Consider the following 27,329-nt stretch of genomic DNA (forward strand, 5'->3'; position numbering starts at 1 on the left):
TGACTAAAATATATCATTCATCTACTACATGACTTCACAGGTATTATAAAATGGACACTAGTTGACTTCAAGGAGTTTCTAATGACTCTGCCATTGCCAAGGTACCCTCAGAGAAACTCCATCATTGTTGATTAAAACAGTGTTTCAACTTTTACCTCACACTCCAGACCTTGAAAATCACGTCTTATGTCTTCAGCTATTATGGCAGGTGACATGGTTGTGGCAATTTCCAAGGTCTAAGAAAGACTAACTCTTAAACTGAAAAAAAAAAACCTGAAAAAGAGGTGACAATAGCAACAATTAAAATACTTGTTTGTTTGTTTAGCTTCTTAGTACTATTAGCTATGACTGGACAGATGTGTACAGAAACATCTTTAGACAGTATCCCAACAGTCGAAGGGAAGAAATATAATAACAACAACTAAAAGGAAATAAAACAAGGATTAATGAAAATAACTTTTCCAAGTATCATATTGTGTTGGATTTATTGAAAGAAGTTCTTTCAGAATTTAATAACTTCTAATATAGCACAAAATTTATGAATCACAGAAAAAAAAAGTTGTTTCTCTATACTACTCTATACTACCATAAAGGATCCTGTCATTTCAATTCATCTTTTTTCTTCTCAATTTCTCTTATGTAATTTATAAGTATTTAACTCAGCATATAATCATTGCATTTGTAAAATGGAGATAGAAACATCTAAGTATGACCTAGAATGTTTCCCTATGAGATCCAGAATTACCCAAGGACATTAACTCCCTTGAAGTCTATGCTCAAGCTGAGTGGCTTCCCACAGCTTTGAAGAAAGTTGTGAGGCAGAAAAGCAGTCACCTCGGTTTGCTGGAGCTGCGAGGGAAGAAATGTGCATGGAACTGTCCACCACAGCTGTGCTGAAATCACGGAAGCCAAAGAGGAGATGTGATGCAAGTCTCCACAGGTGGCTGCTACCACTGGTTGATTTGCATAGATTCACCTAATATTATCTCACCTTTTATAACAAATCTATCAGCAGAGGTCACAGTTTTGTGGAGTGGATGGAGTGATCACATTTGGTGGATTTTTATCTTATTTTATTTATTTATTTTTATTTCTTAATTTTTTGACAGCACCGCACAACTTGCAGGATCCTAGTTCCCCGACCAGGGATCGAACCAGGGTCCATGGCATTGGAGGCTCAGAGTCCTAACCACTGGACCTCCAGGGAATTCCCTGGTGGATTTTTATGTCAGAGGAAACAATATTAAATCATGAAGCTGAACATAGTTTAAGGTTAGTATAAATAAGTGGATGGTATTTGAGACTGAGGAGATCTAAGACTTTCAGTGTCCACATGCAACTTATACTCTTAGTAGTTATCTGTGGCATAAAATGCTTTCTGTCCATTAAATTTAACCATTTGCTAAACATATTCATTCACATCCATTAACAGATACTTTTGGTGGGTCCATTATGTGCCAGGTAGTGTGCTAGTTGTTGCACTTTACTGACCATGGTGCATGAAAACGTGTCTTCATTGATTTTTATAGCATTTTTAGGAGATTTGGGCAAGAGGAATATGCTATTTGGTAAAACCCCACTAAACTAATGACCTGGGATGGGGGCTGAGGAAAAGTGACATTGCTGAAGGTGCTACCCATCATGATATAAGAACAAATGTTTTGGAAGATAAATAGGGTTAGTGGTGGCAAGGTTGTTTTATTCTTGAATAAAGAGGATTCAAAGAATCCACTGTTACTCAATGCTGCAGTGCTTCAAATGTTATTTTTTATTTTTCTCATGTTCTCCAAGTATGAAAGAATAAGGTCATTCCAGCAAAGTTTGAGATTTACTTAAGCAGGCATTTTCTTTTACATGGCAAGATGAACTTTATCAAATAGAGTCTGTATACTAGAGCAGTGGCCCCAGGAATAAGCCAAATCCACTTCTACAAGAGCTGAACTTTACAGTCCACGTATTTTTGCCTTGCTTATTCCAGGTAAGTTGGAGATTACTTGGAACTACAAAGGTAATGGAGCAATCTGCTTTTCAATGATACACACAAGTATCTGGGTTTACTTTGCTATTGTTCAAAAAGGGACAGACACCTGAAACAATTACTTCAGTGCTGTCCACACTTCAGCCACTTGTTTAAACCTCATGATTTTTCGTCTTACCTAATATCAACATCAAGCGAACTCATTAACATCATTGACATCGTGAATTTGATGAGCTAGTCATATTTGCTCCAATACACATTAAAATGACTATTGAAATGGAAAACGTCTATCTCTGTGTTACTTATAATCATCTCAAAAAACCACACTGGTACATGTTGGGTGCCACTGGATTAAAATGATGTTCTTCTGACCAAGTGGTTAAGAGTCAAGTTGCACCAAAATGAAATAATTTGGAAGACAAAGGAAACTAAAGAGCCAGTTCTTTCAGTTTGATGCTTTATTGCTCACAATACACATATTGGTACAGACAGTTTCCCACAGCAGAGCACATGATACTGTACTTTCTTAAAGAAGAGTCCTTGTCCCACAAGGACACAGTGATTAATTCCCAAGTGATGAAATGAGTCAGCATACAACTTTCTAAAACTGATAGAAGGAAGCCAACGCATTCAGGAGCACATCAAAAGCAACATGCAAGTCCACGGTGTCGCAAGTAATCTGAAACTAATCACTACTCGCTTTTCAATACAAAGTTAATCTTAAAGCTTAAGTTCATGAAAGGCCTAGGTCCCTGAGCTAGCTCTGATTTCTATGGTTAACATAATTGGATAAATCCAGGGTTGTTAAGGACCCCTGGATAATATACACAGGTATAAATACTTTAAAATATACGGTGATGATAAGATATAGAAACAAAGATATACATGTATATGTATATATACACATATTTTCCACTTCGAAAATTAAGACTATAAGAGTACTTTTGGAATTATAATGCTTATAAGACACATAGTGTACTATATTTTCTATACATAATAAATGAAATATTTAGAAAGTAAATATAGCTGACCTATATGCTTTTTAACTCTATATTCCAGTGTATGGGTGAATATTTCCTCACCAAATATAAGCACAGGTAGGTTCTTGACTTCCTTTACTTTTTCTTTACTTGGAGTTTTATTGGTGGTGGCAAATATTAAAGGACTAGCTGCCTTCCTTAATCTCTCATGAAATGGACATACTTTGGACCCGTATCCATAATGTCCAGAGCCTTGCTCTAATGTTTATTTGTACCTCCCTGACCTCACTCGTCTTATTTCTCCCACATGTATTGTCTTTTCTTTATCTAAATCAAACGTATCCTTGAAAGAAGTCCTGTGTTCTCGACAACGTTATCCTTAATGACTCCAGGCACCAAAGATGTCCCTTTACCTCTGAAGAGTTCAATTGTTTGTAGTCTGAAATCACACAATTTGGCTTCCAGTTATGCATTCTGTATTTCTTATGTTTCTGTGTTAATATGTTATCACGAGATTGTAATCTCCTTGAGGGCAGAGGCAATGCATTAGTCTTGAATTATTAAATTAGGATGTGGAAGTGCTATTGAAATTGTCAAGCACTACACATATGTAAGGAATTGTTCTGACCCTCATCTAGCACACTTAATGTAGTGCCTTTCACTGAGCTGGGAGAACTGTTTAGAAAAATAAAAACCAGATAGAACTAGTTATCTTATTGTGTAGAAAGATTTAGAGGCAAATTGGACATTAGCAGAAAATTAAAAAATATATTAGCTTGCAATTCATTGATTTATTCATACATTTACCAGATACTTAGGGACATCATCCAAGTTTAGATAATTTGTGGAATACAAAGATGAAATAGACTTACTCTCAAGGAGTTTTTCATGTAGTTTGTTTATTAAGAATTATGATAGTAAAGAGCCTTGAAGGTCTACATTGGGGGCTATGACTCAGTGGTTTTCAAGGTATGGTCAGAGGACTCCAGGGATCAAAATTACCTAATAAGAATCTTGGGGCAACGTCAAATAAAGTGCATTTTAAGATAAGCTTCCAGGGCTTCCATGGTGGCGCAGTGGTTGAGAGTTCACCTGCCGATGCAGGGGACGGGTTCATGCCCCGGTCCGGGAGAGGCCACAACAGTGAGAGGCCCACGCAAAAAAAAAAAAAAAAAAAAAAAGATAAGCTTCCAGATAATTCTTACGTATATTAAAGTGGGAGTGATTTATTATTCTTGGCTAAGGTGTAAACATTTAGCCTCCTTACTGGGGCATTTTGTGCCATTTCAGGAATACAGAAAATGTTCTTAATTGTCTTCTAAATTCAGACCTGTGGTTAAGTTCAATCTTATTCTACTGCCATGTTGTGTTTATTTTTCTGTTCTGGAAAGTCTCCATCTTTATCAATATCAGTTCATAACATTCTTGAGAAAGTTCATTCTCTCTTTCTTACAAGTCAGAGAACGACCATATGCACAAAAATTAAGTCCATTATTCTGTGAGGAATGAAATATTCACTTATGGGTGTTGCTTAGAGGCTCAATAAGTTGCAGGAACTCTAGCCAACTCCATTGTTTTTAATCCCATCCTTTTAACTTGTATAACATTCAAAATGCTTTTATTTCCATTATTTCAGTTGAGAGCCTGTAGTACGGACTTGACCCAGATGCTCCTCCACGAGGATATACAGGTGATCATTGTGTGGATTTGCTGTTTATTGGCCATAAAACTGTGTTTTGTTCTCTTGCGATCCAGATTTGACAGTTCGGACAATGTGCTGTCCCAGCTGAACTATTTCATCCAGCTTAATTTTTCCAGACGTAATCTCTAAAATATAAACCAATCACCTCATGTTGGATTTGCCATAAATGTACTTGGTTTAGAATAATGTAAACAAGCCTGACAACACTGTCTACAAACGTTCTTGGCAATTCTTTTCACAGAGATTACTCGAATATTAAAATCAGAACCATATAGATTTAGTTTATATCAGCGTAGTCCATTTGGTTCTAACCGTCTCAGAAACAAAACTATTCCCCAGTGGGCACTCTCTTAAATGAGCTTTTCTGCTGAGTGACTTGAGATTACAGACTAAACATAAAAACAAAATATTACAGGGCTGTATCTGACCTTTCTCCCCCGTGTGATCAATGAAGTTAAAAATTAATCAATATTTCTAATTATAGTTCATAAAATAGAATCATAATACATGAACGATCTTAATTGCTTCTTTAAAACATTTCTGTTTCTAATTCATGTTCTAAATATTGCCAAAATGTTATATCTTGAGATGATATTATATTGATGTAGTTTTTCCTCATTGGATTGTGAAATCCTTAAGAATGGGGAGAGCCTTTTATTTTCTTAAATTTCTGCAATCGTTTTTCACATATGGAGTATTCTTTTATTGGTTTCTCAGTGAAGCTCTGAAATGCCAGACTTCCACTTATCTGTGAGGGAAAAAACATTGAGCAGCTCAACTCTACACATGACTCCCCACCATGAAAATTGGGAGATAAATAGAAACTTTAGAAGCATCAGTTCTTCCACAATTTGAACATGATTTTATGAAACACACAAGTGTTTAGAGCAACTATATATATATACATATATATATATATATATACACACACACATACATATCACATATATTTGAGAGTACACTTAAGATAGTTCATGTCCAGGTTTAGTCTTGAATAAAGTCACATAAAACTGGCTGCTCTGAGGAAAACCATGTTTGCGGAGGGAGAAGAGTTTGATAGGGGAGGTGGGGAAGGAGAGAAAAATATATTTATTACTACAGAGTTCTGTAAGGCTTCTTCATGTGCATTACTCTAAAAACTTATATTCGCTCAGCCAAATCTTGGTTTTGATGGTTATTTGCTGTGGACAACTACAGATAAACAGAAAACACATTGCTAGAGATGTCCATACTCTGCTTTTTCCAAGGAGAACAAGTGACTCCAAATAGTTTAAATAAATGTCCTTTTAGCCTGGATGGACTGGTTGTCTGTGGCTGTTCCACCATTCACATCCAGTTCCCTTACTCCATGATCAAATAGTCCAACCCCTTTGTGAGCTGCACTTGGGAGACATAAATAATGTTGCATATATTATTTATAGAATTCATAGAGCCATGGGTAAGCTATTTAAAATCTCCTTTTCCTCCCCAAAGTTAATCTTTTCTCTCTTCTCTCATGTTTATAGATTTAACGTAGTTTGGAATGACGTAACTCTTATTCTTTAAGAATAAGTCCATAACCATGTGGACTCAGCTTTACTATGACATACTGTCATTATTACTCCAACACATTCTTCTGGAAATGAAACAATTCAAGTATCTATTTAAGACTTAGTTACACTAACCTAAGTTTTATGGCTATAGTTTTCTTTGACTTAACTAGCTGTTTAGCACAAATCAGCCATGTGTTTGGGTATATCGTCAAGGTGTACTGTTCCGTGCATTTGGCCTGTTTAAGAGTGATTACAGAGTTTTCACTTTTCTCATTTCTCTTTAGCGTTTAGAATATTTGTTATGGAGTGAAGTTCTAGAACTAAACTCATAATACTGATGGAGAAGTCTTAAGAGGAAATTTATGTCTGCTTGTTTTATTCATGATCTGTGCCCTTTACCTAATTACCTCAGGTCCAAGATCTAACCAAAGACACTCAGCAATTAATGAAATTGGAAGTAATAAAATAGCTCAAGGAATTTTATTAAGGGAGGCCTTAATAACATCACTCCGTCAGCAATTTTTAATCTATTTTTCATTTGATGGTTTGTTAACTTTTGATTATTTATGGCAATATTTTATGATTTAGTACAGTGTGATAAAGAATACCTTAAAAAGTTATATTTCTGCTGTGTAAACCCAAATATCTATTGGATATTGCATGGGAACATTTAATTTCATAATGGCATTTGCTTTAGAGTTGAAACGCTATGAACTGTGTTCTTTTGAATTTCCCACGTGGTCTAAAACTAACAGATTATTAGCAAATAACTTTTTAAACATTAAAACAAAAACTGAGCCCATATATTAAATTTCCAAAGGTGGGAAGAGTATATTGTGTTCTGTGTATAACATATAAAACTAATCATAATTTTTTTCAACATCTGATATTACCACTCTGCAAAGAATATTTTTTAAATTATTTAAGCCATCAGGTCACAAGAATTTTAATCAGCATGCTGGCTTATAAAAAGAAAAAAGAAAGACATTTCTTTATTTTCTTTCCCTACTATCTATACAGTTTAGGGAATTAATTCCTGATCCCTGGTCTTATCATGAGAAAATCACAGCTGTAGTGAGACTGTGATGAAGATAATGTTGATTAAGTACCTACCAGCATGCCTGAGACAGAGTAGATGCTCAATGATATCAGTTCTTTTCCATAATGAAAAAAATCTAATATATTCCAATCCTCATGGATAAGCAATTTACACATCCATGTGTATGTACTTGTATGCACCTGCATACGTGCATGTGTGATTTGGGGTTGGGTCACTCTAGTGCTCTATCTATATGATCCCAAAATTAATATTTAATCCAGGATGAAAAGTCAGTTAAAATAGTTTTCTTAGTGTCGTGCATATAGACCTTTAGTGTATTTCCTGTAAGTGTTTGCTTGCATTTGTTTACGGAAACAGTGACAGGATAAGAACGTTTTCATGGAGTAGATGAGGGCAATTTTCACCAAAGCATGTTCGGGACTGAGGTTCTGGGTGGCAGAGTCTCCATAAAGCAGCATTTAAAAACTGAAGTTTGAAAAATAGAGTGATATATTCTTCGTAAAGAAGGTGTTTATGTGGGTAATTATCATTAGCAATTAGGTTTCAGGTAAAAATCCACAAGATAAGTATATACCCTGGAAAGGGAAAATGCCAGTCTATGGGGCACTTAGAAGTACACAGTCCTTTTTGACCCAGTCATTAAAAGTCAGACACAGACCTACCAGAGAACGGACTTGAAGATATGGGGAGGGGGAAGGGTGAGCTGTGACAAAGCGAGAGAGAGATATGGACATATATACACTACCAAACGTAAGGTAGATAGCTAGTGGGAAGCAGCCGCATAGCACAGGGAGATCAGCTCGGTGCTTTGTGACCGCCTGGAGGGGTGGGATAGGGAGGGTAGGAGGGAGATGCAAGAGGGAGGAGATATGGGAACATATGTATATGTATAACTGATTCACTTTGTTATAAAGCAGAAACTAACACACCATGGTAAAGCAATTATACCCCCAATAAAGATGTTAAAAAAAAAAAAGTCAGTTATTACTGAACCGACACCAAGGACGATTTTTACACTTGGCCAAATCTTAGTAGGTGAGTCGATTGAAAGGGATTAAAGTAGGACCTGACAGATTCACATTCACAACTCTCTAATAATCACTGGAATAGAAGAGCAGGCCTTAGTCATAACTATAAAGAGATATTAATAATGAGATGAAATTAGTTTTAGCTCTATTGGAAATAAAGCCAACAAAATTTTGCATTGCTTTGATTTAGAATCTGTAAACAAAATGTCACAAGCATTTGGAAAAAAAAAAAAGAGAGAGAACCTACAAATGACAAGCAGGCAGGAAGGAAAGACATTTGCAGACAAGTTGAAATCCATAGGCTACCATGCTCAGTGGGGAGTCTTCAGCTGGAAGTGTAATAGTCAGCCTTTGGCTGACTTAGAATAGCAAGTAAGCTTTTGAGAATGTTTCAGACTTTTAGCTAGATTCAGCTAGAAGGATTTGCTTGACATGGCTCAGTAGTTTATAGGATTTTCTTCTCAAATGCTCAAATAGGATTTTCTTCCTGAAAAGTCTCAGAGGAAGAAGTTAAACCTTATTGTAAATACTTGGTCTTGTCTTGGCTACTTTTCAATATTAATTATATGTTAGTATGTATCTTCACAGTTATTCAATCTTGATATTTCTCCTGTCTCACCCATCGTTTAGACGCCTTGCAGAGTACAGAGCTGGATTTATCTAAATATCAAATCTACATGTCTTCTCAGTGAGTAATTTTGGCTATTTTGGGGTTTGGCTATTTACATTAAAGTTGAATGGTGACTCACCGTCTACACTTTGTAAGATATAAAAATCAACTCAGAATTTTATAAGCATTATGACTTTTTTTTCATATGGTGAATATATTTGTCTGAAATCTCATTTTTACTCCTCAAATTTTTTTTCTATTTTCCCCTGTAGTTTCAAATATTCATGAAAATAGCACTGTACTTTATTAAAATGAAATGCTAAATGAAAACATTAAAAATTTTCATGTTGCCAAATTACCACATGTATAAATAATTTGGGAGGGGTGAGAAAATACATTTGATAAAGTTATTTTGAATAAGGTAAACTGATGTCTAGATTTTATCTAAACTTCACAGCCCCAGAAAATAAAGTGTCAAATTAAATGGAAAATTTCCACCATTTGGGTCTTCCACAGATCTGCTCAGTTTTTCTATGATATACATTTTCCTGATACGAGAAGGAAGCTGTGAATCATTCTAACGGGTTAAAGTGTCTTGGGGCAGCAGGTTAGAGCACTGGTGAGGACTTTATCTGCTCTGTCGTCTCATACCAGTATTGGCTGTTTCCTCTCTTGGGTTGATAACTGCACAGATTCTCATTTTCTTTATCATCCATTTCCTTCTACTTCATGAATCAACTTTGGCTAATGGTTATTTCAGAAGCCAAGCAGGTGTCATCAAAAGACACTTTCGTGGCAGACAAGTAAGTGTCAGTGACAGTGATGTCATCAAGCTCTGTGCTGAAATGATCTGACTCCTTGATGACGCTGTAATTGAGGGCCACACTGTAGTTAGCTGGCTTCTCCACCGGCTTCTGCTTACAGTTGCAGAGCTTTCTGAAGGCTGCACGGAATTTCTGGGACATGAGATTGTAAATCACTGGGTTGATGGCACTGTTGAGATAAATGCAAATTCTGCAAAAGAGCAAGAACCAATTTTCTTGGAAAGGGCTGGAGAGAAATGAGTTGACAACCACAAGAGTTCTGTAGGGCATCCATAAAAGGGCAAACAGAATGACAACCACTGCCAGCATCTTGGTGACCTGTGGAGAAACAGAAATGCAAAGCAAACACAAATTAAAACAAAACAGAACCGAAACATGAAAATAAAACGACTCCGCCTCTGCCCTCCTCCAGCATTTAGTTCCCAAGATGTAGTCTGAGACAAGGACTTAAGTGTAGGCAGTTTACAGTATTTGGGAGATGAACCCAGGAAGCAGGATTAAAGGCATAGAAGAGAGTGTGAGAGAGGAGGAAAAGCCAAAATACGGTGTGTTTTTGAGACAACTCCCACTGCGGGCAACTGTGGATCAAGTAATGTGTTTCGGGATCATCTGTCCAGAGACAGGGAAGCTGAGGCATTTATCTACTGGCTGCCATCTCCCCTTTGTTGAGAGGTGCCTTAGGGGCTTTAAATGCATGGTACTTCCAAGTTTCACCTACCTGGAAACTCCTAGGGGCTTTAGACAGAACCTTGAGGCAGAGAAGAGGAGAGACAGTCAGGGGACATTGGATACCTGTAGTGCAGTGTTCTCAGCAAGCAGGAACCATCCACAATAGCCATGAAATCATGGCTGAAACCACAGTCTGTCTCAGAGGATGTGACCCAGGGCACCAAAAGTGTCTGCGGTGAACACTAGGACACCTAGGGTCTAATTCCATCTTTACTCACCTTTCCTTCGACAGCAACACTTTACATATTTTAAAATAAGTTTTTAGTATCTATAGTCTCTTACAGAGTTTGACAAATTTCAGCTTCCTCAGTCCAGACTTTCTAGATGTTCTGAACTTGAAAACTACTGCAAATAGAAGGAACTGATACTTCCTCTTTCATCCTTCCCAACCTCTCAGCTGTTTTCCTAAAGCCCTCTCCCCCAGCCTCTATCTTGTTCTGGCATTGAGAGAGATCCTGTTTTTACACAGGGCTTTTAAAAGTTCTTTAGCGTAGAAATAAGGATTCCACAGCTAGATACTCACTCTGTCATTAGTATCTACTATAAATTCAGCTCCTTGTACTTAATCCTGATAATAGAATCCATCTTGCTCTCCTGTGTTAGAATACCTTCCGTTCCCCTCCTAGCACTCCTTCTGATACTGGGGCTCTGTCCTACCCTTAACCATATCTTGTCCACCCCAGGAACTCCCCATGAATCCCACATCGTGGGGGTAATGGTCCCCTCTTGCTGTTATTCTATAGTAACTGCCTTCTTCCGTGGCTCATATCATTTGCTGTAAGACTTCTCACTTAGGGACACACAGAGCCTTTATCGTTTTTTGAACCACTACTATCTTTTTTTGAACAACTCCTACAACTTCTTTGCAATGGCACCTATGAGCTGTCTATCCACCTACTCTCAAGCTACTGTGTTTGCTCTTCTTCCAGGGCCATTTGATCACTTTCTTGAAGTCCTTCCTACCCTCTAAGGAGGCGCCCCACGCCCTCCAGCTCTACCTCACTCACCGTTCCCTGAGTGACCACGGTTCATTGTCCTTCTGACTCACCGCATGTAGGATAATTACATTTTATATTTGGCTTACTGGGGTAGGGAAGTTGTCCAGTGGGAAGATATGATTTTCACATTGGTTCATATAATACCAAGTAAAACATTTCAGAGATTCTTGACTTCTTTCAGAGATAAAGAGGACCTATTCAGACAAGAGGTTAATGGAAGCCTGCTTTTTCAAAGCTGACTTTTAAGATTATGAGTAAATACGTTAATTGATCCTAGGAAACTAAAGGCTTAATTCAGTGATAAATAGTCTGAGCTTTGGAAGGAGCCATAGTAATTATCATCTTCATCGTCACCATCATCACTCACATCCCTGCCTGATTCCACTGCCTCGTACTCCAGGTTCTCTGATATCAGGTCACTGCTTCACACTTACCAACATCCTCTCACTCCTTGCCAAGGACTAAGCATCTTATATTTGAGCCCCTGGTTTGATTTACAATTGGATTGCTAGCATCACATTTGAGTCTTTATAATGGCCCATCATAAAGATATGTAAACATAATCTTATTTAATGCTTTTAATAACTCCGTGTGTAAGCTAGTATTGGTTCCTTTTTGCCTATGAAGAAATTGAGGTTTAGAGGATATATGTGATTTGTCTAAAGACACATGGCTAGTAAGTGACAGCCATGATTCGAGCTAAGTCTGCTTAAGCCAAAGCCCATGCTCTTTCCTTTATACTTTGCTCTCCCTGTGAAAGTCTTTTGCATTTTCATTAATGATATTTCTACCATGTTACTCCCACATGGTTGCCAAAAACATTTAATCTATTCTAAGTATAATTTCAACATACTTATTGCCGCTTAATTTCTGAACTTAAAGGTTGAATTTTATCTGTTTATTTTCCCCTACTATTTTCAGATGAAACACTGAATTCACATATAATATCTACCTACCTCTTTTTAATTAATGTAAGGGGGCAACTTTCATTGTCTCAAAGAAAAGCAGTCTGTTTCTAGGTTAGTGTCTCTGCCATGCGCTTCCACAGGCCCCCATGCATACATTGGCATCACTCCCCAAACTTTTTATTGCAATGAGTTATATTTGTCCACCTGTCCCATAGATGGTGAGCTTCTTCAGGACATGAGTAAAGTTTATTCATTTCTCTTTCCTCAGGTATTTAATACAGTATGTGACATAAGATAGCCCTCAATTAATGTTGAATAAATTCAGGCATGGAAAGAATTATTTCAAAATATGTAATCATGATCCTTTTCTGTTTTTTTTTTTTCATTCAGTGAACATTTATTAAGCACTTGCCATATCCTAGGGACTTTTCTAGATGTTGGGGATTCGAACAGTAAGGCTCTCTCCTCTTTTCATGTTGCTTATATCAATGCATTGTGAAGTCACTGACTTTATACATTAAAAATAAGCAGACTGTGATATATGCCTTGTGATATATATGAGTCCAGGGTTCTGAGGAAGGATTAACTTACTCCACCTGCAGAGAAGGGGAGGCTTCATGAACCTGGTTCCCTTGGAGCTGACCCCTCTTCACTCCATACTCCATCCTGGAGGAGACACCATTCCTCGAGTATTCCTTTTCTGGGTTTTTAATACTCCAACATATTGTTAGAGGATTTTTGCAAACACTTAATTTTTTAATATTAAAAAATCCCTTTTAAATAGAAATTGGTTAATTAGTAAAATGAGTCCTTAATATACTTCAGCTTTTTGTTTGAAATATACATTTTTTAAATGTTAAGGAGATGTTAAAATAAAATAAATGCAGTGATGTTTCTAAGACTGTCCCGGAGGAACATATGTCTCCAGTGGGATAATAGAGAATACATTCAATCTCACTCATAATTATTTTTAGTTAATTCCAAATATCTTTGATTGAGCTTAATCACTTTCTAAAATGTTCCCAAGTTTTTGGTGTAGCCATAGCTTGGATTTTAATAGTTCTTAATACAGGAGCAAATACCTAGAAAGGAAATGTCCTAGAGATTGTCTTCCATACCCAATTAATTTCACTGTTGGTTGCTGAAGTTTTATTTCTGTTGTGGTTCCAAATAAGTGACAAAAATGCAAATTTGAAAATATCGTTGGGCCATTGTTTTTAGGCATTGACATTTTTACTGGGGAAGTGCACAGGATACAAAATGAGTTGAAAGATTGCTTATTTACAGACGCCTCTGCCCCAGGACCTAAAGGTCTTTGAGAAACAGCATGAAACAATCTTCAGGGGAAAATGATCTTACCATATATATATGTATATAACCATATATTTTTGATTGGGAAGGAATTAATTTACTCATTTACTCTAGGAGATTCATTGGCATTCCTACTGTGTACCAGTCAATGTCCTGGCTGTTGAGGATTCGACAGTGACCCAGAGACACATTGCCAATAGCTTCATGTATCTTATAATCTGATACAATGTGACAAATGCTAGGACGGGAAAGTTTTGGTTCTATGAGAGCCCCCGATCTGGACTTGAGGTTGAGGACTGGTGAGTGAGGATTTGATCTCAGTGGTAGTTAAGCCGAAGTCTGAAGATAAGGAGAGGCAGGACAAGTGTTACTGCAGAGACTGGGTGTGTGTGACAGTCTGGAGGCATGAGATAGTGGGGCATAGCATGAAGACCAGAAGTAATTTAGTGTGCAAGTTCTGCAGACCATGGAAAGAAGTGGAGCGATCTCTTTTCTCTAGGAAGCTTGTGGAAATCATAACAAAATCCATCATTTTCTGTGGGGTGCTTGGCATTCCTTCTGCTAGGACAGAAGGGGAGATGCAGCTGCCAAAGGGGATGTAGAGTGTTGAGTCCTAAAAGGGTCAGCTCCATGCAGCTAAAAAGTCAACGAAGAAGTAGGCAGCCATTTTTGCAGAGTATATTGAGGGCAAGGAAAAGAGGTCATAAAAATCAGTTGATTAAAACATAGTGTTCAGCTGGAGAAACTGCTTACAGGGATGGCTGAGAAGAGCAGGGTGGGAACAGGAGGGTCTAAGGTGGGCAGGCCCCGTCCTTGGCCACCATGGTGAAGGGTTATCTTTTTCGTGAGTATCAGCTGGGGTATATATAGGGCTTAGAATCAAGCCCTACTATATATATTTTACTCTTTATGATATTTAATTATGTGGAATAAGTGCCATATAGTTCTCACAAGAGAGTTTAATTCAGTCCTCAAAACATCATTTTGTAATCTATAAAATCTCTAGATAAAGACCCTATTCAAGGATTTCTTTTCTTCTTTTAAAGTTTTCTTTAAAAAAGACATGAACTGGGTAGAAGTCTATCTGACTGTTAAGGTTGAGATTACATTTCCCCAAGTGGACACAAGCTCAGTTTTGCATACGTGTGCTGTCGGTAAAAAACCAGAGGCGAACTAGTTTCTCTATTCTAGGCTGCTGAGGAACCTCGTTTTACTAACTACTATCTCTAGTACTAGTACTACGACTTTTACTACAAGTTCTAAAGCTATTAGCTAACGTTTGTATATAACCTTTAAAAAGATAGTGTTAGATTTATAGAAAAGTTGCAAAGTTAATACAGAGAGTTTCCAAATACCCTACACCAAAGTCTCCCTATCACTAAGACCTTACGCTAGCATGGTGCATTTCTTTGTCACAATTAATGACTATTCTTACACAGAATTAGTTAACTCCATACTTTATTCAGATTTCATTAGTTTTTCTCTAGTGCCCTTTTTCTGTTCCAGGATCCTATCCAGGATACCACATTATATTTAGTCATTACATCATCTCAGGTTCCTCTGGGCTGTGACAGTTTCTCTAACTTTCCTTATGTTTGATGGTCTTGATAGTTTTGAGGAGAACTGGTTAGGCATTTTATAGAATGTCTTTCAACTTGAGTTTGGATGATGTTTTCCTCATGGTTACAATGAAGTTATGGACTTTTTGGAGGAAGGCCACAGAGGTGAACTGCCGTTTTCAACACAACATATCAGGGGCGCAGGATATCAACTTGACTTATGACTAATGATGTTAACCTTGTACATTGCTTTATTGAGATATAATTTACATATAATTAAGTTCACCCACTTAAAGTGTTCAATTCAGGTGTTTTTAGTATATCCACAGAGCTGTGCAACCATTACCACAATCTAATTTTAGGACATTTTCATCATCCTGAATAGAAACCCTATACCCATGAGCAGTCACTGTTCACCTTCCCCAGCCCTAGGCAACCACTAATGTACTTTATGTTTCCATAGATTTGCCTATCTGAATATCTCATATAATTGGGATCATGCAGTCTTTTGTGTATGACTAGTGTCTTTCACTTAGTGTAATGTTTTTAACATTCACCCATGTCACGGCTTATATCAGTACTTCATTTCTTTTAATTGCAGAGTAACATTCCATCCTATGTATATACCACATTTTATTTATCCACTCATTTGGGTGGTTTCCACTTTTTGCCTATAATGATTAATACTGTTATGAACATTGGTGTACAAGTTTTTGTGTGCATGTATGTTTTTATTTTTCTTGGGTCTATAAGTAAGAGTGGAATTGCCAGGTTGCATATTGCTTTTTAAGTTACAAAGTATTCAAGAATATTAAACATTTAATATTTGATGTAACTCTGAAATAATTCTGATAATTATTACAATTATGCCTAGTAAAAAGTACTAACTGATTTTACAGATCAAGACTCAAGAAAGATAAAGAGTAAAAGACAAAACTAAAATAGTTGGGATAACCCTCTTAGGCTACTCTTGTAACTTGGAGAACAACTACAAGACAGAATAGCATGAATAAGAGGAAATGAGTAGTTTTGGAGAAAAGCATTATTTATTTATACAAATAAAAACTTTAATTTATCAGGCAAGCCTGTTTAGAGTGGGTTCAAGAGAAGATGGGAAAAGTGGATAGTGACTATAAACATATCTTTTGAGTTTTTCTGGGGAAAGCAGTAGAAAAGCAGAAGGGCTGCCAGAGGGGGATGAAGAGTCTATTTTTCTAAAGATGAGAGACATCACAGCATGTTTGTTTGCTTAGGGAACAATCCCCATAGACAGGGGAAATCCTATGAACCAGGAGAAAGAGAAAGAAGACAATTGGAAGAACTATGTTCTTGAATAGGGAACAGAGTCGAGTGCCCAAGTGGTGTGGTTGCCCTCTTCTCAAGTGTAGACACAAAATTACTTTTTCAATATCTGCTTTTCTTTTCTTTTCTTTTTTTGTTCTTAGCCACACTTGATCTAAGCAATCGAGATAATCTGGGAGAAAATGCCACTTTCTTGTCAATACCCTGAATCCTGAATGGAGTCCTGATAGCAGTTAATTGTTTAATTCCTTGGAATTAACAAAGTACTTTCATTGTCCTTAAACCATTTTCTGTTCATGTCCCAGTGAGACCTGTAGGACAGGTGTTATTATTCCCATCTCATTGATTAATGGAAACAGCTCAGAGAAGCAGAGAAATAAGGTCATACAGCTCATATATAAATAGCAAAGCTAGTTATTAAACTAAGGTCTGTCAACTCTAAGTCTAGTTTTCTTTCTAGATAATTATAAAAATCAACATATATGGGAAGCTGAAGCCTTCAAATTTGCTGTAACATATATGCAATGGAATATTACTCAGTCATGAGAAAGAATGAAATAATGCCATTTGCAGCCACATGGATGGACCTAGATATTGTCATACTGAGTGAAGTAAGTCAGACACAGAAAGACAAATATATGATATCACTTATATGTGGAATCTAAAAAAAATGGTACAAATGAAATTATTTATAAAACAGAAATAGAGTCATAGATGTAAAAAACAAACAAACATGGTTACTGGGGGGATGTGGGGGGAGGGATAAATTGGGAGCTTGGGATTGACATATACACACTACTATATATAAAATAGATAATTAATAAGGACCTACTGTATAGCACAGTGAACTCAGTACTCGGTAATGACCTATATGGGAAAAGAATGTAAAAAAGAGTGGATATATGTACATGTATAATTGGTTCACTTTGCTGTACAGCAGAAACTAACACAACATTGTGAATCAACTATACTCCAATAAAAAAAATGTTTTTGAAGTATTTGGAAAGGATAACATTATCGGCAGGAATCATTGGTAGCCCTGGAATCACATATGATTTTTTGCCCCAAATTGGAGTGTTACATTTAGAAAGTACTGATTAGGGAGAAGAAAATTGTCGTATCAAGGCAAATAGGAATCCTTCATACCAATTTCCTAGGGAAAAAACAAAATTTAAAATGTGAAAGTAATAAAATGGAATAAAAAATAAAATGGAAACTTCTTTTTTGGGTTACAGCTCAGTTAATAGTATGCCATTAACGAGGATCTGCTTACATAGAACCTGAGGACATTTTGATTAATTATCAGAGATTGGTTTATTAGTCTGCCTAGGAGGTCATGGAGAATGGTTGATACCTCAGTACTCTGGGAAATTTAGTTGGAATTCTTGTACTGATTCAGAAAAAAAAATTGAGTTTTGATTCTATGTATGATTCAGAAAAAACCCTGTGCCTGGTCATGGGTCCTGCTATTATCTGGACATTCTCCCCTGGGAGATAAATGCTGTGGCATAGTCCTTCTGTGTGTTAGTGAGGGACAAAGTGCAGTGGGCATAGAAGGAGCTGGAACTGGTGTCCAGCATCTTGGTTTCACAATCTACCTCTGAGTTCTGAGGAGATTGGGCAGGTCACATGACTTTTGTCTGAATCTCATATTCCGAGCCAGTAAATACACAATCTGGATTCCTCTCAAAAGTCTCTCCAGTTTGAACATTCTGAGAAAATCGAACTTATATGTTATTAATAGTAACACAATATTCAGACATGTTTGTGATCTTTTTCACATAATGGGATTTTGTTATTTGGGGATTATAAGGCCAGGCAAAGGGAAATAACACCGGGAACATATGTATCCCTCAAGATGCTGATGAACTATAGGAAGAGATTCAGTTCCCAATCACAGTGATTGTTGGTAATCATCTTAATTGCTGCATTCAGAGAGGTGATGCAGTTTCTTGAAGTGTTGAAGACATTACTAGAGTTTATATTAATTTCCTGTGGCTATCTAAGAACACAGTGCATCTCTAGACCCAGGACCCTGGTTTCCAGACCAACTATTGTTTCTTTTTTAAAGTTCATTATAGGGCTTCCCTGGTGGCACAGTGGTCAAGAATCCGCCTGCCAATGCAGCGGACACGGGTTCGAGCCCTGGTCCGGGAAGATCCCACATGCCGCAGAGCAACTAAGCCCGAGCGCCACAACTACTGAGCCTGTGCTTAGAGCCCACGAGCCACAATTACTGAGCCCACATGCCACAACTACTGAAGCCCGCGTGCCTAGAGCCCGTGCTCTGCAACAAGAGAAGCCACCACAATGAGAAGCCCACACACTGCAACGAAGAGTAGCCCCTGCTCGCTGCAATTAGAGAAAGCCCGCGTGCAGCAATGAAGACCCAATGCAGCCAAAAATAAAATAAAAAAAAAATAAAGTTCATTATAACTGAAATATTGTTGAAGACATGGAGCTATAGAAAGATATAGAGGTATCACTTTGAGAAGAAAGCAAATAATTAAATTCTTTTTTAGGGGTACTGTCAATTTAAAAACTGAATTTATAGAAGATTTAAAAAGACTAGCCAGACAAGAATTACTTAATAAAATGTACCAAGGCCCATGCAAACCTTTGGCTGTCATTTAGGGGCAGAATATCTAAATTTCAGGGCAATCTGAAAAAGCTTTCTTAGAACTAAAAAGGCAAAGCCATATTACAGGAAGTGACAACCACGTCAGTAAATGTACTCAAAGAATATTTACCACTTTTTTTTGCGCAGGCCCAGTGGCCACAGCTCACGGGCCCAGCCGCTCCGCGGCATGTGGGATCCTCCCGGACTGGGGCACGAACCTGTGTCCTCTGCATCGGCAGGCGGACTCTTACCACTTTTATGAGTGACCATCAAGAGCATCTTAGGCTAACTTCAGTTTGTAAAGAGGCTCTTTATCAATATTGGATCCCACATTCTAGAATGCTAAAGCTCTGTTTTTGGCTTCATGAACAAAGTAAATGAACAACTAACTTTTGTAGGATTGCATAACAGGTTGGGAGAAGGCCTTTGTATGCATGTCTGTGATATAATAAGTGTTCAATTAACAGCTGAATTATTATTGAGTAAATACTTATTTTTTGCAAATGTTAAAATGTAATTGTGGAGGTCTGTGTGGGTGCAGGGCTCTTTAAATTAGCGAAGTGCTCTAGTTCTTGCACTTCTGACTGGAATGTCCCCATTTTCAGAAGTGTACATCCTTCTGGACACAGTTTGTTGGTTAATGGATATAAAAGTTAGCCTTTAATCTTCTAATGCCACTTTTTGAAGGGTGACAATACATTCTGTGGTTGGAGACTATCCACGTTCTCCTGCATTGCTGCATATTAGCAAAGTGTTCTGTTACCGGGAATGTTTTGCTCTCAGATGGCCTATGATCAATGTGATCGATGTCCTCTTGCATTTTGTTACATCAGTTGAGCCAACTGAAGGAAAAACTTGACTAGACAATTATATAAATCTGAATTTAGCCAAGCTTCTACACTGATTGGGGTGCTCTGGAATTTTCCACTTTCAGCTTGTTCTGCTTTGTTCTGACTTAGTATCTGCACAGGCAGTTTAAAAAAGACAGTTATAATCAATGTGGGGTGCTTCATATCCTGGTGTGAGATCATTGACGGGATTTAAAAATTAATGATGGGGCCAGAAAAGGCCTTGGAATCAACTCAAAGTCAGTTAAAGTATAATAAAAGTGAATAAAGGCTGAGTGGTGACTCACGGTGGAGAGATTGTGGACTGTCATATCCTGTGTTGTGGATTACTTATAGATTTCTTCACAAGAAGCCACACAGGGATGCTAATGCATGGGTTCTTGACTCCACCTGTCAAGTACTATATCTAAATGTTCTATTCAGAACAGCCATTCTGGCAAGAATTCTGAAGTGTTTTCTGGGCTCTACTCTGATTAAAAAAGTCCATAAAAATGTTAGCAGAGGTTCACAGTAGAGAAACTGTGGTTGTATTTGGTGATGCTGAGGAAGGAGAAGTAGTGATTAAGTGAAAAAAATGGTGATACAAGATTTTTCAAGTATAAATTTGTAAGTGTGGTATATCCAGTGAAATTGAAAAAAATTTTTTTCACAATTCTAGGGGTGTTGAGGAAGGTGGACTTGTCCAGCAGAGCTGTTTCTTGAGTGAGACGATGTGGGGACAGAAACCTGGACTCTGTGTCTCAGGGGGGCTTCGTGTGCCAGTAGAGCCACAAGTGGCCACTGCTGTTGGTAAGACACAAGAGCACAGATGAGAGCTGGAGTAACAGGGTGGCATACTTCTGTGCAGAAGACGATGTGACCCTTCTGTTGTGACACGTCCAGGTCTCCAGAATAATCGCTGAGCGTCACCGAAAATACCAAGTGTGAGTCACTTCTTGTGGGACATGGGCAGAGCTCTGCACCCAACTCTGATGTGGGAGGAACCCTCAAAGCTTGTACTTTCTTTCAAGAGCAAAGACAGGCAGAGGCACAGACACATGAAGCGTTAGAAAAAGTGATGGAATGTTGAGCTGTCCCCGTTAGTAGAGCTAGGGTTCAGGGTAAAATTACACCAACAGCTCTCAGGGTAAGAGAGACCCTGAGTGGCCAGCCGTAAGCCTCACTTTCTGAGAATCTCTGAGAATCTGTGTTAGATGGGGACTGTGCAGTATTTCTTAACATGTTTCAATCTAGAATGAAGAAAACTGGATGAAAATGAAAGGTATTCCAATCTAGCAGTGGGAATTGGTAGATGAAGGAGAGAAAGAGAATTAAGATTTATGAAATACTTACTATGTACCAGACAATGTGCTTGGCATTTTCTTCATGATAGCCCTACTTTATCTGCATTTTACAAAGGGTACGACTGATGCTGAGAAATGTCATACGTTAAGGAATAAAGTCACAGTTTAAAAACACGTATAAACATGTATATTTGACTCCAAAGTCTCCTTATCCTCCTTACTATAATACCTTGAATTTGGGGAAGAAATACTTTTTTCCTGAAGTTTGCAAAACCAAAAAGAAAAAAAACCCCCATAAAATGTGCTGCTTAAAGGTTGGAATTGATGAAGGCTGTATGTGCAGGGGAGCAGGGAGAATGAAAAACTAATTTTTAAGGGAACCTTCCTACACTGTTGGTAGGATTGTAAATTGGTGAAGCCATTATGGAAAACAGTACGGACGTTCCTCAAAAAAATAAAAATAGAGTTACCATATGATCCAGCAATCCCAGAAAAGACGAAAACTCTAATTCCAAAAGATACATGCACCCCACTGATCGTAGCAGCGCTATTTACAATAGCCAAGACATGGAAGCAACCTAAATGTCCAATGACAGATGATTGGATAAAGAAGATGTGCTATATATACACAATGGAATACTAATCAGCCATAAAAAAGGATGAAATAATGCCATTTGCAGGAACATGGATGGACCTAGAGATTATCATACTAAGTGAAGTAAGCCAGACAGAGAAAGACAAACACCATGTGTATCACTTACATGTGGAATCTAAAATATGATACAAATGAACTTATTGACAAAACAGAAATAGACTCACAGACATAAAAAGCAAATTTTATGGTTACCAAAGGGGGAAGGGGTGGGGAGGGATAAATTAGGAGTTTGGGATTCGCAGATACAAACTACTATATATAACATAGATAAACAACAAGGTTCTACTGTATAGCACAGGGAACTATATTCAATATCTTGTAATAAACCATAATGGAATAGAATATGAAAAAGAATATATATATATATTTATCAGAATCACTTTGCTGTACACCAGAACTAACACAACATTGTAAATTACTTCAATTTTTACTCCAATTAAAAAAAAGGGCCGAGATGATGTTAAAAAAAAAAAAAAGAAAGCCTCATTCTTAGTTCAACACAGTGTTTATGTCTCAGCACCTAACAAAGATATTCCCATTCACACTGCAATACTAAGTCCGGACAGAACATATTTTTGGAATGTTTCTGATTTCAAGTTCTTCTGCTAAGAGTAGAAAGTAGCTGTGTGCTAGGTAACATGTGCAGCTGGACTTGAGGATTAGATGCAAAACTTGCTGCAACACTAGCAACTACTGTAGGGTGGAGGTTTCGGTACTGGTTACAGAGACTGATTATTGTGCATGATGAAAGGCTGGCTTCCTTCCTGTGGCTTGGATGTTTTCTTGTTCACAGGAGGAGGATATTTGGAAACATGCTGGGAAGGGAAAAACTCAGCTGGCATACCTGGGATTCAAATTATAATAACATCTCAATTTAGAAAATGAAATGTCAGTCTGAATTCTTTCATGAGCCACGCTGGAACAATGCTGCCGTGGGTTGAATGTCCTATTTAGTCTTTTCTGAGTGTTCGCTCTTCCAGGTAAATTATTGGAGAATGGTTAAGCATGTGGAAAAGCTTGTCTCAATAAGTCTTCCTTTGGTTTCCTTACCTTTGTACCTAGGGTATGTTTAGTTCCTTTGATCATTTTTCTCATTGGAATGAGACCTTAGAAGTTCTGAATGAGGCATCTTGGCTGGCTCTGAGGTGGGAATCCGGTTACTGGCTATCACACATCTATGAAGATACTGTTCCTTTCTGAGGGAGCTATTTCCCAATCTCATCTCTCCCTTGTGCTTCTCTGGCCTCTTACGGGAGACACTGTAGACTGTAATACAGACAAGTGATCCCTCAGCTGCTCACCCACCAGGGGATGGGAAATCAATGAGAATATTTTAAGATGTAGAATATGAATGATGGAGGGGAAGGGAGGTAATCTCTAAATAGCAGTAAAGCTCTCAGGGCTGCCAAACTTTTAGTGGGCATTTAGTTGTCTTGCTTCTAAAGGTCTTGGACAAAGTCCCTTATCATGGGGCTGAGAGCACTTGGGAGGCAGCCAACTTCTTCTCTACCTGTGTCTGTCCCTGGAGAGACAGCCCGTACCATGCTTGGGTCCATCTGGAGTTACAGAGCTAATTTTCTAGCTGTCCCAAAAGAACCCACAGAGACAGCCAAAAATGGGGGAGATACGTTTCTTTCCTTCAGCGAGCCATAAATTCAGCATTTTCACTGAACTTAACTTTCTGATGTGTTAAACATGGGTCTTAGAAGATCTGGTTTGAAATTTTAGCTTCACTAGTCATTACCATTCAAAGCTTTCTGGAGCCTTGGTGTCTGCATTTAATATAGGAAAATATATGTTTGAAGATTATTTGCGAGGAGGACATGAAAACAATACTCTCTAAAAATAGAGAGTAGTGGGTATAAACCCTTCTCTAAGCTCCTTTCATCTCTTCCTGTTTATTTTTTCTGTACTAATAACCACATTCTGAAGAGATCCTGTTGCTTCATTTGGTTCTTTGTTTAGAGTCTCTTTTTTGTCCCTAGAATGATGAGGCCTCCTTGAGGATCCCTGTTCTACCTTACATGCAAGGAACAACGTGAAGGTCTGGTACCGAGTAGGTGCAATAAATGTTCAGGAAAGAAATGAATGTACAAATGAAGAAACAATTCACTAATGCTATTCTAAGTTTTGCTCCCTCCATGGAATTCCACGTGGTTGTCTGATACTTCCAGCCCTAATTGCAAATATCATTCTTATTTTGGGTCTGTTTTCTTTCCTGGTACATAAGATCTTGATGGTGGGAATAACGTGTAGTGCACATTTTTATCTCTAGCCCCTGAGGCAAGGTTTGGCATCAAAAAATGCTTGAAGTTAAAAATTAAAATCAGTGTGTAAAGATTCAGTGTCCAGAAGGGTCATGATAGATCAGACTGAAATTATGTTGAAGAAAAATTTCTGGGGAATAGTCTGTAGAAATAAAGAATTGTTGGATATATTGTTATGAAGAACTTATGAAATGTAAAGAGTTAAAGAGACGCTAACTCAATATGATTTATGCTGAGTTCATTTCCCATTATTGGATGTTGACTGTACTCTGTTAATATATACCAAAGCTTGCCTCCAAAAGATACAAATCTCACTTTACAGCCATTCTTGTTCTGTTCTTATCTGCTGCTGTCAAATTTAGTCATCTGTGGCTTCTCTGTCACTCATGAAACTGTAGAAAACTATTTTTCTAGATATCACTCTGCATCTTAAATTTGTATTTTTAGAGCCTATTGAAATCAAGGATCCTCCCATGTAACAGGCAAAGCATTTTCTTTAGGAGATACGGAGTCAAGTGAAGGCAGGGGATATACTAGCTGCTAACTTAGCCTGCCTGTGATAAGCTTGAACTTTTCTGTTTTGAGTAATTTTGTGGAATTCAAACATATTTATTTAATATGTACTTATCATTTGTTTTTGAACACTTGTCATTTACCAGTGCCTGTACTAAGTATATAATATTTTTACAAACTCTTTTTTTTTTTTTTTTTTGGTGGTACGCGGGCCTCTCACCGTTGTGGCCTCTCCCATTGAGGAGCACAGGCTCTGGACGCGCAGGCTCAGCGGCCATGGCTCACAGGCCCAGCAGCTCCGCGGCATGTGGGATCTTCCCGGGCCGGGCACAAACCCGTGTCCCCTGCATCGGCAGGCGGACTCTCAACCACTGCGCCACCAGGGAAGCCCTACAAACTCTTAAATAGGAATAGTTCAGAGGTCAGCAATCTTTTACTATAAAGGGCGAGATAGTAAATATTTTAGCTTTTTTTGGGCCATATAGTCTTTGTCTCAACTACTTAACCTGGCTATTGTAATGCAAAAGCAGCCATAAACGGCACATAAATGACCAGGCATGGTTCTGTTCCATTAAAACTTTATTTAGAAAAACAAGCAGTTGAACAGGATTTGGCCCATGACTGTAGTTTGCCAACCAACTGAAGAGTTGAACTCTTTAAATAAAACAACAAATGGCATATAATGTATTTCAAACTATTGTTGTATTTTATGACTAATTTTTTTCAAGTTCTTCATTTCATTATCAACAGAGCTTACGAGAAACATAAACCAAATAATGCTGGCTTTTAGCTCCTGAACCAAAGTTTTGATTTAAAATTTGATTTCTCTTATGACAGAGTCATGGTTAGCATTACCTCTCTAAAAAAATCACCTAAAAAATGTAATGTTAACACTGTACTTTCAATAATCCTGGGAGCTACTTTTCTAGAAGATATGGTGCACTCACGGGTGATTAAGTCAGGAGTGTTGCAGAAACCAGTATAGGAGCCAGTGGGAGAAGGTGCATTTACATGTTGATTGGTAGCTGGTCCTCCTGTCCCTAAGCAAGCCAGTCCTTTGGTTTTTATATCAAACCCTCCTAATTTACTAATGTCAAAGACTCTTCTTTTACAACAGTCACTCTGTGCTGGTATCCTGGTCCCACCACTTACCAATTGTTAGACTTGGGCGCTACTGAAACTACTTCTGAGGCTCAGTTTTCTCTTCAGGGAAATGGTGAAAGAAATGTTACCTCCCTCCCAGGGTTTCTGTGTGGAAACATGAGATGATGTAGATCAAGGGCTTATGCTAGGTCTTGGGACATAGCAAATGCTAGAACGGCGAAAGGTATTTTTGAAACTAATAATAGAAAACACTCATTACTTGCTATGCATCAAGTGCTGTTCTAAGGGCTTCATTTACACATTAGCTCATTTAATCTCTACAATAGTATCGTGAGGAAGGTACTATCATCTCCATTTTACAAATGAGGGAACCCATATACCACTTACAAAGGGTAAAACTGGGATTTGATCCAGGCAGTTTGTCCCAATCTGCTCTTTAAGCACTCCGGCTGCCATCGAAAAAACGGAATTCTCTTATGCTGTCCCTAAAAAGGCAACTGACATAGACATTATTTTGTCAGACTTTCTCTTACAAAAATGAAGAGGCCTAATGCTGTATTTGGGTAAAGGAACATTGGTCACAAACCTCTCTCAATCACTGACCCACCTAGAGGTCCCTATTCCCACCGCTGGGAAATACTTCAGTTCTGAATTAGAACGTAAAATTCATTTTCTTTTAGAATAAGTGCTATACAAGTTTATGAAATATAATTAAATAGTATCACTAATGCTATACTTCCTGTGCATAAAAGCCAAATGACTAATGTTAAGCCAGCCTGTTTTAACATTTCATCAATGGGAAAAACCCTGTTGTTTCAGGCATTGATTTATAAATGACATTTACTAATGCCTGCATATAGAATCAAAATAACACTGCACTCTGCAAATGGGCTATTTATTTGATATCTCTGACTATCCTATTTAAAAGCATACCCCTCCTATTTCAAGTTTTCATATCCTCATTATCTGCTTAATTTTTCTCTAAAATCTGATACCCTATGTGTGTTTGTTTATATATTATGTGTATTTATTCCCTGGTTCCCACCTACCACTCCCCCTTTAGAATGTAAGGTCTACGGGACAGGGATTTTTGTCTTATTTTTTCATCTCTGTTTCTCAAGGTCTCAACAGTGCCTGGATCATTCAAGCAGGTGTTCAACACATTTTGTGGAATGAATGAATCAATTTAACTGTCACATATACAAGAAGAAGTTCCCCTTTTCTTAGGCAGATAGGCCCACTCTATACCTAATCTCTCAGATACTAGTACCATGGACAGGTATGTGAGGAAGTAGAGTGTAGCGTTGTTATTAGAGGGCTTAGATCAGATGTTAGGATTAAACTCTTTCCCCTCCTATTTTTGACTGGGGGCCCTGAGCTTAATGTTGCTAAACCTCAGACCCCTCACCTATAAAACTGAGATGAGAAAATAATGTCTATGTCAGAGGCAGAAATGAGATGAGATGTGAAAATCCCTGAGAAACATGCCTGGCTCAATGTAGCAAAAGCTCAATAATA

The 27,329-nt window shown here is 37.8% G+C and overlaps 2 protein-coding genes across 2 annotated transcripts in view; both read right to left on the minus strand.

Moving 5' to 3' along the window:
• Nucleotides 1-9,416: 9,416 nt before the first annotated feature.
• The window catches only part of TRHR (thyrotropin releasing hormone receptor), a 41,612-nt gene continuing 23,699 nt past the window's right edge, over nucleotides 9,417-27,329 (minus strand). The window contains exon 2 of the mRNA XM_079902192.1: nucleotides 9,417-10,032. Coding sequence (XP_079758318.1) covers nucleotides 9,625-10,032 — 408 coding nt within the window. The 3' untranslated portion in view covers nucleotides 9,417-9,624. The remainder of the gene's footprint in view (nucleotides 10,033-27,329) is intronic.
• EMC2 (ER membrane protein complex subunit 2) overlaps nucleotides 10,008-27,329 on the minus strand; it is a 617,592-nt gene continuing 600,270 nt past the window's right edge. Inside the window, exon 24 of the transcript XR_013824672.1 lies at nucleotides 10,008-10,032. The gene's annotated coding sequence lies outside the window, so the exon portion shown is untranslated. The remainder of the gene's footprint in view (nucleotides 10,033-27,329) is intronic.

Source organism: Stenella coeruleoalba (assembly GCF_951394435.1).
Source record: "Stenella coeruleoalba genome assembly, chromosome: 17".
In the NCBI taxonomy this organism is placed as follows: Eukaryota; Metazoa; Chordata; class Mammalia; order Artiodactyla; family Delphinidae; genus Stenella; species Stenella coeruleoalba.